At 41.1% G+C, this 15389-nt stretch overlaps 1 protein-coding gene across 4 annotated transcripts in view; it reads left to right on the top strand.

The window, feature by feature from the left end:
- Nucleotides 1–15389, top strand: part of LOC129695557 (lysine-specific demethylase 4C-like) — a 324943-nt gene that overhangs the window by 142517 nt on the left and 167037 nt on the right. For 3 of the 4 annotated variants that reach the window (XM_055632624.1, XM_055632625.1, XM_055632622.1), the window contains exons 10-12: nucleotides 162–424; nucleotides 6203–6582; nucleotides 9954–10080. In XM_055632624.1, the coding sequence (XP_055488599.1) occupies nucleotides 162–424; nucleotides 6203–6582; nucleotides 9954–10080 (770 nt within the window). The remainder of the gene's footprint in view (nucleotides 1–161; nucleotides 425–6202; nucleotides 6583–9953; nucleotides 10081–15389) is intronic. The other variant, XM_055632623.1, reaches the window with a different exon arrangement.

Genomic DNA, 15389 nt, shown 5'->3' with positions numbered 1-15389 from the left:
TAAATGTTCAAAAAGTACTTGTTACAAAATAACTGTCAACCACATATCATAGAATTCATATTAAAAAACAAAAAAAGAATAAATATAGTGTAAATAGTTGTTTGGGGAAATTGTTCAAAAGAATATAGCTCATTTTACCCATGACAATTCCAATCTGACAGTCGTGTCTTCTGCAGTGTGTATCGGTTCAGAACTCGATCTAAAAAGATAAAATCTCTAGAAGATGAAAAGATATTCAGTGATCCTGTGGCCAAAGAAACAACTGCAGCTGAACCACTTACAGATGGTATCAATAATGATGAAAACTCTAATGGGGGAGTGAAGAAACGGGAGTCTAACCGTGTTGCAGTAATGAGTCCTGAAGAAGAAATAATTAAGGGAAAGCAGCTGGTTCAGAAAGGAATGGATGAAGAGCAGTCATCAGGTGAGGGATGAGGTGATTGATGTGTTCCTTTCTCCAAAGCACTTCAAAGCAAACATCTTCTGTGTACCGTTGAAGTCAGGTTAGCTATTTTATCGTGTCTTCACTTACTCAAACTGCAGAGCAGTTTTACATATTGCAGTCACTTTCAGTGGGTCAATGTGTAAATGCATTGCATGATCCATCAATGAAAAGGAAGGTCTCTGATTTCACTATTGATTTGTACATTCCTTAAAGCACTAAAGGAGGGTATTTAGCCTATTGTGTCTAACGCAGCAGTTCCACTTTCAATGCCTACACGAGCCCCACCCTGGAGCCCCATTTCTGCAGCCTTGCATTTTTTTAATGCACTGTATATTTATCAAATTCCTTCTTGAAGGCCATGATGGTACCAGGTTTCATCATATGATCTCCTGCTTCATACTCATTGCCTACATTGATAAAACCCAGTATTGTTTGTGCCTTATTCAGTCTGATTGGTCCACCAATATCTCCATGTCCCACTTTTCTTGCACTCCTCTTAGAAAAGTATCCTTTGTTCTATCTTGCCTCTTCTCATTTTTCCTACCCAAATGCATCATCTCACATTTCTCTACATTGCACATTAAATGCCACGTTCCCATTCTACCAGTATGATTTTACCCCGCTGTAATTTATCACTATCCATGGCACAGTTTACAATATTGCCAAAGTTGCGAATTTAGTTACTGTAGCTTGCACCCCAACTCTATATCATTGGTATAGATTAAAAAGCAATGTCCATAAGACCGTTCCCTAGGGAATGCCACTATTTATCTATTCTCACTGAAAAGCAACCATTCACCATGACACCCTGTTGTCTGTTACTTAACCAACTTTGTATTGCTATTATTGTTTTTTTTTTCTGCCATGTGCATTAACCATTGATATGATTGTTATAAAGAACCTCATAAAATGCCTTCTCTAGGTCCAGTTGCGCAACATTGACTATCTGTCACCTCATCAAATAATTCCGTCATTGATTCAATATATTTTGCCCTTAACTAACTTTAATTAATCCGTTTTCCTCCAAGTGATTATTGATTATTTTTATTTAGTTTAGAGATAAGGCATGGAAACAAACCCTTTGGCCCACTGAGTCTACACCGGCTTTGTTGATCACCCGTTCTCACTAGTTCTATGTTATCCCACTTTCTCATCCATGCCATACACACTTGCGGCAATTTACAGAGGCCAATTAAACTACAAACCCACATGTCTTTGGGATGTGGAAGGAAACGAGAGCTCCTGGAGGAAATCCATGCAGTCACTGGGAGAATGTGCAAACTCCTCCCGAGATCAGGAACAAACCCAGGTCTCTGGTGCTGTGAGGCAGCACCTCTACCAATTGCACCATTGTTTCACCTTTTAAGACCAGGATTAATGTTTTTAAAAGGTTTACCATGAGCCTACCATGGAGATTAATAATTATAATAATAATACATTTTATTTATGGGCGCCTTTCAAGAGTCTCAAGGACACCAGATTAAGCTGACTTGCCTGTAATTTTGAGGCTTATCCTTATCCCTTTGAACAAACGAGTACCGTTGCCACTCTTTAGTCACGTTCACAAGTTATAGGAATAGAATTAGGCCATTTGGCCCATCGAGTCTACTCCGCCATTCAATCATGGCTGATCTCAGCCTCCTACCACCGGGTGGCGCTTCGATGGCAGCCTCAACCCGAGACGGCGAGCTCTCGATGGTAAAATCTGCAGGCCGCAGTTGGAGCGTCGATCCCAGGCAAGAGGTTGGCTCCGATGGTAAGTCCATGTCCCCGCGATGGGGCTCGCAGTCAGTCCTGAGCAAGGCCTCCAGCTCCACGATGTTAGGCCGTAGAGCGACCGGAGATGATATTCTTATCGTCTGTCCTTTTTGTCTTTTTTTTTGTTATTTTTAGTGTGTTTTAAAAGTTTGTGTTAATGTTCTCTGGTTTGTTTTATGTGCGGGTGGGGAGGGGATAGGGAGAAACTTTTTTTCAATCTCTTACCTTGCCGGAGATGCGATTGTTTTCAGGATCGTATCTCTGGTTGCTCTGCGGCCTAACATCATGGAGCTGGTGGCCTTGCTCGGGACTGACTGTGAGCCCCACCGCGGGGACGTGGACTTACCATCAGAGCCGATCCCTTGCCTGGGATCGACACTCCAATCGCGACCTGTGGATTTTACCATTGAGAGCCCGCAATCTCGGGTTGAGACTGACGTCGGGAGCTCCAAAAGTCGCACGACGTTCGACTATCCCAACCTGGGGGTAGATCACCCGGCGCGGGCAAGCTAAGATCGCCCCTCGATGCAGGAGCTTGATCACCCCGACGAGAAAGGCCCGCCGCCGGCTACGGGAGTAAGATTCTCCCATCAACGGAAGGTTAGAGGCCCCTGACTGCTAAAGAAGAAAGAAGTTCATCCTCATTAAAGAAGTTCTTCCTCGTCTCCTTTTTAAAAGAGTGCCCTTTAATTCTGTGGCTATGACCCTTTAATTCTGTGGCTGGTCCTAGACTCCCACCAGTGGAAACATCCTTTTCACATCCACTCTATCTATGCCTTTCATTTCCTCTACACTGCCTGCCCCTCCACCTATCTTAGCATCATCAGCAAACTTGGCCCGAAAGCCTTTAATCCCCTTAACCAATCATTAATATACAACATGAAGAGAAGTGGCCCCAGCACCGACACCTGCGGACCACTCGTCACTGGCAGGCAACCTGGAAATGCATATTTTATTGCAACTCTTTGCCTTCTGCCATCCAGTCAACTCACTATATATGCTAGTATCTTCCCTTCAATACCATGGGGTCTCATCTTCCCAAGCAGCATGATATGCGGTACCTTATCGAAGGTCTTCTGACAATCTAGGTAAACAACATCTCCAGCCTCCTCTCTGTCTGTCCTACTATTAACTTAGAAACATAGAAAATAGGTGCAGGAGGAGGCCATTTGGCTCTTCAAGCCTGCACCGCCATTCATTGTGTGACCATGACTTCATCAAAGAACTCCAACAGATTTGTCAGGCAAGATCTTTCCTTCACGAAACCATGCTGACTTTGGCATATTTTATTGCGAACTTTCAAATACCCTGTACTGCGAAACCTCATCCTTTATAATCATCTATAATCTTACCAACCACCGAAGTAAGACTAACAGGCCTATAGTTTCTGTTGTTCTGCTTTGCTCCCTTCTGTACAGCTCGGTGATAGTCGTAATTTTCCAATCTTCAGGAACCACTTCTAACTCTAGTGATTCTTGAAATATCACAATAATCTCTGAGACCACCTCCTTCAGAACCCTGGGGTGCAGTCCATCCTGTCCAGGTGACTTATCTACCCTGATTGCCACCTTGGTTTTCTCTTGTACTTCTCTCAAATCCAAGAATGCATTCCATCTGGTCCTGGTGTTGTTACCTACTTTAAGTTCAACCAACTTTTCTAAAGCCTCTATCCTATCAATATTTAACATATCAACTGTCTCAACTACTTTTTCCTTCACTATTATTTTGGAAATACCCCATCTCTGTTGAAGATAGATGCGAATGCTCATTTAATACCTTCAACCCGCCCTTGGCATCCATGTGCACTTTCCCACAGTAGATACTACTCCATATATACTACCTTTTCTTATTTATCTGCCCATAGAATACATCTACATTTTCAGCTTATGTTTGTAGTTTGCAGCTTATATGTTCTATTAGACTCTCTTTGCCTCTCTTAGATTTGCTTTCTTAGTTTTCACTTTGCCTCATTAATTTCTAATCAGTCTGGTTTTCATCGTTATTCAAAAGTCAAATTTATCATAACCTGTCATTTTTTGGTGTATTTCTTTTGTCATTCAGGGAAGTCTGAATTCTTTATTTGTTGGTTCTTTATTTGTGCTTTAGGGAATGTATGTTGACTATCATAAGGTCATAAGGAATAGGAGTAGAATTAGGCCATTCGGCCCTTCAAGTCTAATCGGCCATTCAATCATGGCTGATCTATCTCTCCCTCCAAACCCGATACTCCTGCCGTTCACTGTGTAGGTTCTGCCCATGTTAGAGCTCCCCAAATGCAACACCTCACATTTCTCTGCATTAAATTCCATCAACCATTTCTCTGCCCATTTGCCCAACTGATCAAGATCCTTCTTCACTTCCTACAATACCACCCACTTGTCTGTCATCTGCATATTTGCTAACCATGCCATATACGTTCTCATCCAAATCATTGACATAGATGACAAACAGCAATGGGCCCAGCACTGAATCCTGAGGCACACCACGAGTAACAGGCCTCCAGTCCAAAAAGCAAGCTTCCACCATCACCATCTGCTTCCTTCCATGGAGTCCATTTTCTATCCATTCAGCTATCTCTCCTTGGATCCTGTGGGATCTAACCTTCCAGAGAAGTCTACCATGTGGAACCCTGTTGAATGTCTTACTGAAATCCATGTATACAACGTCTACAGCTCTGCCTTCATTGACCTTTATGGTTACCTCCTCAAAAAACGTAGTCAAATTTTTGAGTTGCGACCTCCCACATACAAAACCATGTTGACTGTCCCAAATCAGCCCTTGTCCATCTTAAGTGCATGTACATCCTATCCCTCAGAATACACTCCAGTAACTTTCGGATCACAGATGTTAAGCTCACTAGCCTGTAGTTCCTAGCATTTTCCAGGCACAACTTTTGCCTCTCTCCAGTCTTCCGACACCTTGTTTGTATTTAATGATGACTGATAAATCTTAGCCAGGGCTCCTGTAAATCAGACAAGCAATGATGATGGTACTGAGGCAATGGAAAAGTTAAAGAGAGGGGATGGTAAAGTAGAACATTCATGCCATATGATATGATCACATGGTGGCAACATTTAAATGTGAGGAAGAGGAAGGGAGGAAGGGAGCCGAGACTTCAGAAATGTTCAGATATTGAATGGGAAGTAATTTATATTATGTCTTTTTTATCACTATGAAAATATCTTGTTATGTTAGATCAAGGTTGTAAAGTTATGTGCAAAATTGAAAATGGAAGCTGGAATATCTGTTAAGTGTGAACTAATGATGTCATGTTGACAAGGTAGGTATTAGGGCAATTTGATTGAAAGCATACATTAGGTGAGACAGCATCATGAGGGAAACCGAGGCAGAGTAGGTATCAAAAGGAGAAGGCTGATAACTGTGAGGCAACAACATCAAACATTGATTGACTAATTCCCACTGGAAGATTGATTGCATTAAATTAGAAGGTAATGGTATTAAATTTTAATTTTTGTTACAGGAAATTAATAATCTAAAATTTTGATCCAGCCAGCAATGTATAGTACAAATTTAAAACGTTAATGTCTCAGATGGAACCATGTGAGTTTTCCTGTTAATTGCAATAAACAATATGACATGTGCACATTATTATAATTCCTGCCTAAAATATAATTTGCTTATATTTTAATAAAATATGTTACTAATACTTTTCCAATTATTTCCAAAGAGATAAGTAATTTATCACCAATAATTTAGAAATGGTAGTTAAGGTAGTTGAGATTGCCTGTATTGGTAATTGGTAACCCAACAACATAAATTCAAGATGAATAGTAAAAGAACAAACTGAGTATGAGAATTTACAAAGTAGTTCCAATGGTCCACGGCACACATTACATCTTTAAATTGACTCAGTAGTGACCAGGACCTTTGTGTTTTGTTGGCAGCTCCATTTTGCATGAAATAGTATTTTATATTTCCTGTTAACATCCAAATATTTCTCACGCATCATCTAAAGTAAAATATTCTTTTCACCCGCAGACAATTACGAGACAACATCAGAATCCAATCTTGTCAGCACCAAGTATAGAAATAAAGCTGATGGAAAGAGAAAATTGGATGATTGTTTTTCATTGACACCAGTTGACAAAGATGATGCATTTGACATCTCTTCAGAATACCTAGACAATGCAGACCTTGACCTGAAAGTCAAATTGGAGAATAAGGATCTGCAGAAATCCACGTTGGTGAATGCAATCATCAAAAAGGGACAATTGTGTCAGAACACATTTGATGATGTAGCTGCAGAAATCCAACAGAACTGCTGGAAAGGACGTGAAAGTAGTGGAGTCTCCACAGAAGAGGAAACCAGTGAAGCTGAGAGTGGAGAAAATGGCTTGGAGCCTGGAGAAGTACCAAGTGTAATAATACTTTTAAAAATATGTCCAGGAATGGCAGAAGTAAATTAGACTGTAATTATTTATTTCCCCGGTATAGATAACCTATAGTTCATTCATTTAATACTGTTCAAAGTTAGCAGTATGATATGTAAATGTTGCTGTCCTTAATTAGAAAATACTGCACTACCAGATTGCTGATTTTCTTCCATTGCCAGTTTTCTCAACTAACCTTTCATATGTTCCTTTGAAGAATTTATGCTCTTTCAGCTGTGTTTTCAGCTGCACATATCTGGCAAGATAGGCAAACACTGGAATGAAGCAGACAATTGATTTAATAACTCAGTATCACTCATGTTCCCTGTGTTAACTGAATTCACATAACATAAAGTGCATAATTCATCACTAAAATTGGTATTATTAATTTAGTGCCAAATGAGGTATGACACTGCTGTTAATCCTTAATGTGTAAAATTAAACCAAGAACGCAGCCGTTTATAAATTAAGCTGGGTCGGGACTGGTGTCTGAATTTAATTAATACTGAGAGTTTGAAATCCTGAATATAGCAGAGCCAGTATTTCTGCAGAAATGCTTTGTTTTTTGTGTGTCCTACTGAGTAGTATGTTTTTGGTACTGCATGATAATAACACCATTGAAGGATTTCATTATATAATGAAAATAAGAACTTAATCGTTTTTTTTGACATTGAACAAAATAATTATATGATCTGTAATAGCTCTCTTCAATGTTCTTCATGAATGCCCTCTTTACTGGTGTCTTATACGACATCTTTTTTTCAAATAAGATGGTAAAATGTATCCACATCATACTACCTTGTCATACTTTCATCAACCTATCTATAATTCAACAGTAAGAGATTGATTCAGCTGCACATCTATCATAGACATTTCGATATTTGAAGAGCTATTTTAAATAACATGAAGACTGACTCTTTTGCACAATTGGTCTTGATGGAATTTTATTCAGAATTCTACTTTCCTTCAGTATACTTAAAAACAAAAAATTTGTGCTAACATCTTGAAGGACTTGGGAACTTGGATTGACAATAGACAATAGGTGCAGGAGTTGGCCATTCGGCCCTTCGAGCCAGCACCGCCATTGAATGTGATCATGGCTGATCATCCCCAATCAGTACCCCGTTCCTGCCTTCTCCTCATATCCCCTGACTCTGCTATTTTTAAGAGCCCTATCTAGCTCTCTCTTGAAAGCATCCAGAGAACCTGCCTCCACCGCCCTCGGAGGCAGAGAATTCCACAGACTCACCACTCTTTGTGAGAAAAAGTGTTTCTTCGTCTCCGTTCTAAATGGCTTGCTCCTTATTCTTAAACTGTGGCCCCTGGTTCTGGACTCCCCCAACATCTGAAACATGTTTCCTGCCTCCAGCGTGTCCAAACCCTTAACAATCTTATATGTTTCAATGAGATTGCCTCTCATCCTAAACACAAGAGTGTACAAGCCCAGCTGCTCCATTCCCTCAGCATTGGCTGGGCTTTTTTTTCCTTGAGCAAAAGAGGCTGAGGGATAACCTCATGGAGGTATATAAAATTATAAAAGAGTAGATACTCAGAATCTCTTCTCTATTGTCAGAAACAAGAGGGCATAGATTTAAGGTGAGTGAAGGGTAAGATTTTTTTTACATCAGTGATTGTTAGCTGTAATAGCTACCTTTGGAGGAGGTTAATCAGATACAATAACTAATTTTAAATTTAATTATGCAAGGCATAGAAGGATTTGCACCTATTGTGGGCAAATGGAATTAGTATACAAGGACAAAATGGTAGGCATGGACATGCTGGGCTGTACATATGTTTGACTTTGACTCTCTGAATCGTATGTTACAGTTGTCGCTAATCTATGGAAAGTAGCGTTAGTTATCATTCCTCAATTTGTTAATAAGCTAAAGAATACCATTATAAATTGCTGATAAAGTTTGAATTTTGGTAATTCAGTAATTTAAGTTTGTGTGCTTATCAAACACTTCAAGGGCAGGATGTGCAGTAAACTAGTTTTCTAAGTTTAGGAAAAATTATAATTAAGTCTCTCAAGTCCCTTTTTTAGATGCTAGTGGAGTGATTTTTATTATTTAATTGCAACAAAAATGAAGGCTTACAGACACCTGCTGGGTCTGAGCCACTCTGATCCGATGTCCTGCTGAATCATTCAAGTCTTGTTAAAATTCTGGGACAGTATGCCAAAGTTTCCAGTGAATAAATATATTTGAACTTTTAGTTTTGGACAAATGTTCATGTTGTTATAATTTAATCTCGTCAATCGCTATTCACGTTCCAATTTGTGTGAACAGCGTTATTATCATTAAGCTATATTTTTAAATCATTTTTGTTCACAAATTTTAGGTGCCAATTTCATGTAGATTTTTTCTTGAAATGAGTCACTTTGCAATGTTTCCTTCTTTACCTTTGGTTATTGTTTCCTTTTGCTACCTTGTGCAATGGTAGTTATTCATCTCTAAACCTAGCCACCAGTGTCAACAGGATATGAAATGTGCATGAGAAGTGAGCCTGCAGAATGTTGCCTGATCCATTCTTCACCTGACATGCACATTTGGGAGGCTTTTGTTTCTCTTTTTTTCCTTTCTTTATCTTGAGGCTAGTTGTACCACCATCTGCTCATTGCCTTAAACGACTCCCCAATTTTCTCACTTAAATTGGGGTGGCTTGACCATCCATTGGACAAAACTAAAGATTCATTAATTTATTTTTAGTTGTACTATTATGGAAGCTTTTCTAAGATTTGTATAATAATCAATTAGTTCACTGTTGTAAGAGCAATTTGAATTGAGTAGACTGCATTATTTCGCTTGGGCAGCTTACATCCCATGTTGATTTCTTTAATTTCAAGCAACTCCTGCATTCCCTCCCCTGTCGCCCTATCAGTCCCACTGTTCGCATCCTTGTATCCCTTGTTTTATTCCACCTTTCCCAACCAACCAACTATGGGCTTCACCCTTTCTGATGTCATCTATTGCCGGCCCAGATTTATTCTGCCCATTTCTTGCCGCCAGTTTATTTCCTCTCCTCCCAACTCTACTTTCAGTCTGAGTTTTTTCAGAGAAAAAACATTACCTATTCTTTTTCTCCAGAGATGCTGCATGGCCCACTGAGTTACTCCAGCATTTTGTGTCCCTTAGGTATAAACCAGCATGTGCAGTTCCTTCCTACATAGGTTATTTGCTTGTTGCCTCTAAGCAGTTAGCATCCTCAATAGTCCAGATTTTCAATATTATATTCAGGACACTGTTCTGAATGTGTACACTTTAACAAACAGTAAGCACACTATTTTCTAGGTAATGTGCATTAGCCTAGGTAACTATCTGGTTTCATCAAGAAGATAAAAATAACTTTTCTCTTTTCAGTTTCCAGAGCAGTTCATCAGAAGTGCCGGGAAAAAGAAATCAGCCAAGTGTCGACGACATCCATTATGCAAACCACCAGCTAGATCCCCTTCAACCCTCGTCAAACAAGAATTGATTAGTGATGAAGGTTAGTACCGCGTGCATTGAAGGTATGAAATAATTATAGCCTTGTTTATATTGTAATAATGCACATTCAAAAGGTTTATGTCATATTTTGAGGTGTGATACTTTTTAAAATATTACATGCCATTTAAGACCTCCTCTACCTCTCAAGGAAATTATATATTACTCAATTTTTGTGATATGTTGTAGTAGTTTATGGTGTGTTTAATTATCCACACTTAAAGTGTATCTATTTTCTCACTAGCCATAATGACTAAAATCTTCAGTTTCATTGGTCCCCAGGTTAACTGTAGGTTACAAATTTGTTGGAGACGGTGACATACGCTGGATCCTAGCCTACTCAACCGCTCCCTATAACTCAGTCCCTCGAGTCCTGCAACATCCTCAAATGTTTTCTCCACTCCTTCCAGCTTCCTGATTTGGCTCGGTTTATCATCATTGGAACATAGAGCATAGAACTGTACTGCACAGGAGCAGGCTCTTCGGCCCACACTGCCTGTGCAAATCAAGAGTCAAGTCAAGAATATTTTATTGTCATGTGTCCCGAAACGGAACAATGAAATTCATACTTTCAGCAGTGCAACAGATATGTAAATATAGTACTTTGTAAACACCATAATAAACAGCAAATACATATATACACAATAAAAACAAAACAAAAGATGATAGTGCAAAGCGAAAAACAATGCCCCGATGTCTATGTAGTTCAGAGCTTATTTGGAGGTTGTAGTGTTTAATAGCCTGATGGCTGTAGGGAAGAAGCCACTTCTGAACTTGGATGTTACAGTTTTTCAGGCTTCTATATCTTCTTCCCTGTAGCAGGAGTGAAATGAGAATATGGGCAGGTTGGTGTGGATCTCTGATGTTGGCTGCCTTTTTGAGGCAGCGACTCTTGTAGATTCCTTCGATAGTGGGGAGGTCAGTATCTGTGATGGATTGGGCAGTTATTAGCCTGATGTCCAATTTTCTGAGCTTTTTATATGTGTTTCTTACATAGACACAACAGATGAATAGCTCCCTTCCATGCTGCCTGTCAGAGTAACCCCATTGTTCCCATTCACCCACTTATTTCACTATGCTCGATTCTTTCTCCTACCCATTAGCAGCTCCCTGCTTCTTCCAGTGGAGCCCAGGATCAGCATTGGGTTGCGGGAACTAAGAGTGAGTTGCAATCTGGTCAATTGGCTTTGGACCTACTTCTCTCAGAACGAGTCCCAGTCCCTCACTTCTGCTAGATTTCCAGCCACACAGTGAACTGTTCTGTCTATGTTTCTATTCACTACCTTACACCAATGGCAATAATTCATAAGTGATTTACAGATTCTGTTTTCTTTAATCTTTTTCCTCTGTGTTCCTCAATCTGCTTCTTGGCCCTCTTGCTTTCTGATTTCTTGCCTCATTTTCTGATTTCAATATCGCGTATGTGGGCCATGAATTCTGATTATTCACATTCCACCTTCAGAATGATCTGCATCCTTGATCCTGGCAACAGTGAGGAATCATGTCTGCGCCTCAGAAACTCTTGGCTGTTTCACTAAATCTTAACTTGAATCATTCAGTGTAAATGACATCAATTAATCTCTGCAGCAACTGACGATAATATTTGAATAAGTTCGTTTTTCCACAATAATTGTTTAAAAATAAAACTAGGGAGGAGTTTGTGAAACCTTTGAGATTTTCATTCATTTAAAGGATGTACGTATCTTGCTTGACCATTTTAAAATGGTAAAAATGTTGTTCAAGTGGGTGATGGTATTACTGAGCATAGCTTCATGCTCAGGCCTTACGTGCAGTTTTGCAGGCGACAATGTAAGAAAAACAAAATATTTGATTGCATGTCCATTGACAGTTAGCTGACTTTTCTTAGCTTATATACTTTTTTTCTAAATGCATTGTTTAAATACAAATAACAGTTATATATGCAAATATAAAACTACAGCATTTATTCAAACAAAACATGCAATTAGAGAAACAGTTAATGTTTCAGATCGAAAAATCTGAATAATGCTTGAAATCCAGTCAATAGACAATAGGTGTAGTAGGCCATTCAGCCCTTCAAGCCAGCACTGCCATTCAATGTGATCATGGCTGATCATCCACAATAAGTACCCCGTTCCTGCCTTCTCCCCACATCCCGTGACTTTCATCAAAAAAGCTTCCATTAAGTTTTGGCCGAAGAAGAATCGAAACCCTTCTTCAGATTGTAGTCGTGTCTACTCAGAACACCTATTTTATAGATGAAAGCTGTTTTAATGAAAGTCACGGGATGTGGGGAAAGGCAGGAACGGGGTACTGATTGTGGATGATCAGCCATGATCACAGTGAATGGTGGTGTTGGCCCAAAGGGCCAAATGGCCTACTCCTGCACCTATTGTCTATTGTCTATAACTGCAGACTTAGGTTCTATGTACACCACAAACAAAAATCAGTTTCTGACCATAAAAGTTTTTACATATTCCTGTAGAGTTTTATCCCGTGAAGTCAAAAATCGGCTTACCTGAAAATTTCGAGCTTTATATCTTGAATCCGAAGTATCTTTGAAAGTAAACTTTCCACGCGCTGCGAGTTACGTCGTCCCCTGTCCCCCCCCCCCCCCCGACTCGCAGTTATTTGGTCGCTGCCCGCACGCCGTGGCACCGCCCGCTCATAGACTGCTGTCTGCCCCGGCCGCAGCCCAGCCCTTTTAGCGGCCCACTCGCTTTTCAGACTGTGGCATGCGCTGCGAGTGAAGAACGAGCAAGTTGGGCCCTGTACTCTCTCTCTCCTCTCCCTCTCCCTCTCTCTCTCCCTCTCGCTCTCCCTCTCTCCCCCTCCCTCTCTCCTCTCCCTCTCCCTCCCCCCCCCCCTCCACCCCTCTCTGGGCTCTCTCTCCCCCCCCCCGGCTCTCCCCCCCCCCCCCCCCCCCCCCCCCCCTCTCTCTTCCCCCCGCCTCTCCCCACGTCCCCCCCACAACCCTGGCCTCTCTTCCCTAACCCCCCCGACCCTCCCAGCCTCTCCACCCACCCACCAGCCTCTCTCACCACCCCCGGGCCTCTCTTTTCACCACCCCCGGAGCCTCTCGTCCACCCCCCACCTCTTCCTTCTCCCCACCCACTCCCCCCTTCCCTACCCCTCCCACCTGCCCCCCCCCCCTCTCTCTCTCCTCTCCCCCCTCTCTCTCCCATCTCCTCTCTCTCCCCCCCCTCCTCTCTCTCCCCCCCCCTGCCTCTCTCCCTCACCCCCGCCTCACTCTCCCCAGCCTCTCTCTCCCTCCCCCCCTCTTTCCCCCGCCCCTCTCTCTCTCCTGCCCCTCCCCCGCGCGTTGAGGGGACGGGACCCAACGGGTCCCACTTGGTCTAGTAATTAATAAATTTCATGTTGCTTCCTCATGGATTGCATTGAGACCTGCAAATACTATTTTTTTCTGAGAGCTAAAAGCATTAATTATACTGTAACGTGAATCCAATTGCATTTAATAAACAAAATCTCTCAGTAGATGCCCTGGAACAACAACAATGTATAGAAATAACATTAAAAAAATTAAGTTGCAGATATAGGAAATCTGAAATAAAAGCATAAAATACTAAAAACAGGAGATCAAGCAGAATATGTGGGAAAAAGATACAGACACTACTTCAGGTCATATTGTAGCAAAGACTTTGTTTTGGTTTGCCTATTTTAGTTAATGTTATTTGCCATAAGGAATTTGACAGAGTCAAGAGTGTTTTATTGTCATATGTCCCAGATAGAACAATGACATTCTTACTTGCTGCAGCACAACAGAATATGCATAGAGACATAGAAAATAGGTGCAGGAGTAGGCCATTCGGCCCTTCGAGCCTACACCGCCATTCAATATGATCATGGCTGATCATCCAACTCAGTATCCTGTACCTGCTTTCTCTCCATACCCCCTGATCCCTTTAGCCACAAGGGCCACATCTAACTCCCTCTTAAATATAGCCAATGAACTGGCCTCAACTACATTCTGTGGCAGAGAATTCCAGAGATTCACCACTTTCTGTGTAAAAAATGTTTTTCTCATCTCAGTCCTAAAAGATTTCCCCTTTATCCTTAAACTGTGACCCCTTGTTCTGGACTTCCCCAACATCGGGAACAATCTTCCTGCATCTAGCCTGTCCAACCCCTTAAGAATTTTGTAAGTTTCTATAAGATCCCCCCTCAATCTTCTAAATTCTAGCGTGTACAAGCCGAGTCTATCCAGCCTTTCTTCATATGAAAGTCCTGACATCCCAGGAATCACTGGTGAACCTTCTCTGCACTCCCTCTATGGCAAGAATGTCCTTCCTCAGAATAGGAGGCCAGAACTGTACGCGATACTCTAGGTGTGGTCTCACCAAGACCCTGTACAACTGCAGTAGAACCTCCCTGCTCCTATACATAGTATGATATGTTTGCAGCAGAAATAATACATACACGAGTCTCATGTCCCCTAGATTGTTATGTCATCATTAGTTAAGTTAAGAATAGTTTGTTTACAATATTTTGCTTATCTGTGCCTATATTAAAAACATCATTTTGGGAGTTTGGTATCACTGGCAAGATCAGCATTTATTTCCCATCCCTAATTGCCCTTGGGAAACTGATGGTGAGATCTTTCTGGAGAAGGTTTTCCCACAATGTTGATGAGAAGGAAGTTACAGGATTTAGACCTAATGACGATGAATGACTGGCAATGTTATTTGTTTACATTGTTGTTGATTAATTGATGGGTGCAAATCAAATCAACTGCATTTTCCTGGAGCAAACTGAGATTCTTAAGAGTTGCTGCATAAGCAGTGCTTTTGATGGGGAAGTGGGCAGAAACTTATCATTGGCTTGCAGGGCAAGGAGGTGGAAGATAATCATTTTATGTGGTGCTTATCGTACTTGGCTCAAAATAGCTGGATTCTCGAGTTCAAATCCCACTGCAGTAACTGGGGAATTGAGTTAAATACATTTGTACTAAGGTAACAGTATCCCATATTCCACCAGTATCCTTCAGGAAAGCAAATCTGTTGGCCTCACTTGGTTTGGCTTATGTATGACATGCATGACGCAAGGTCTGGAAAATGTTTATGCTTAGACTGATAATTGGCAAGTAACATTAATGGCGCACAAATATGAGAGGCTGACCTCCAGAATCAAATGATGAGTCACCTCCTTCTGCCGAGAGAGAAAACAAGAGCCTAACAGCCTCTCCTTGTCATTCCACTGAGTATTGGAGCATCAACACCCTCGGAGATCATCGCTGATCACAAGCATAGATGAACCACCCACATTAATGCTGTGAGATACAGGAGAAGGGAGTGTATCATCGCCTGATTGCATTTG

Source organism: Leucoraja erinacea, chromosome 3 (genome assembly GCF_028641065.1).
Source record: "Leucoraja erinacea ecotype New England chromosome 3, Leri_hhj_1, whole genome shotgun sequence".
Classification (NCBI taxonomy): Eukaryota; Metazoa; Chordata; class Chondrichthyes; order Rajiformes; family Rajidae; genus Leucoraja; species Leucoraja erinaceus.
Note: the sequence above shows the minus strand (reverse complement) of the source record. Positions and strands in the feature narration are given on the sequence as shown.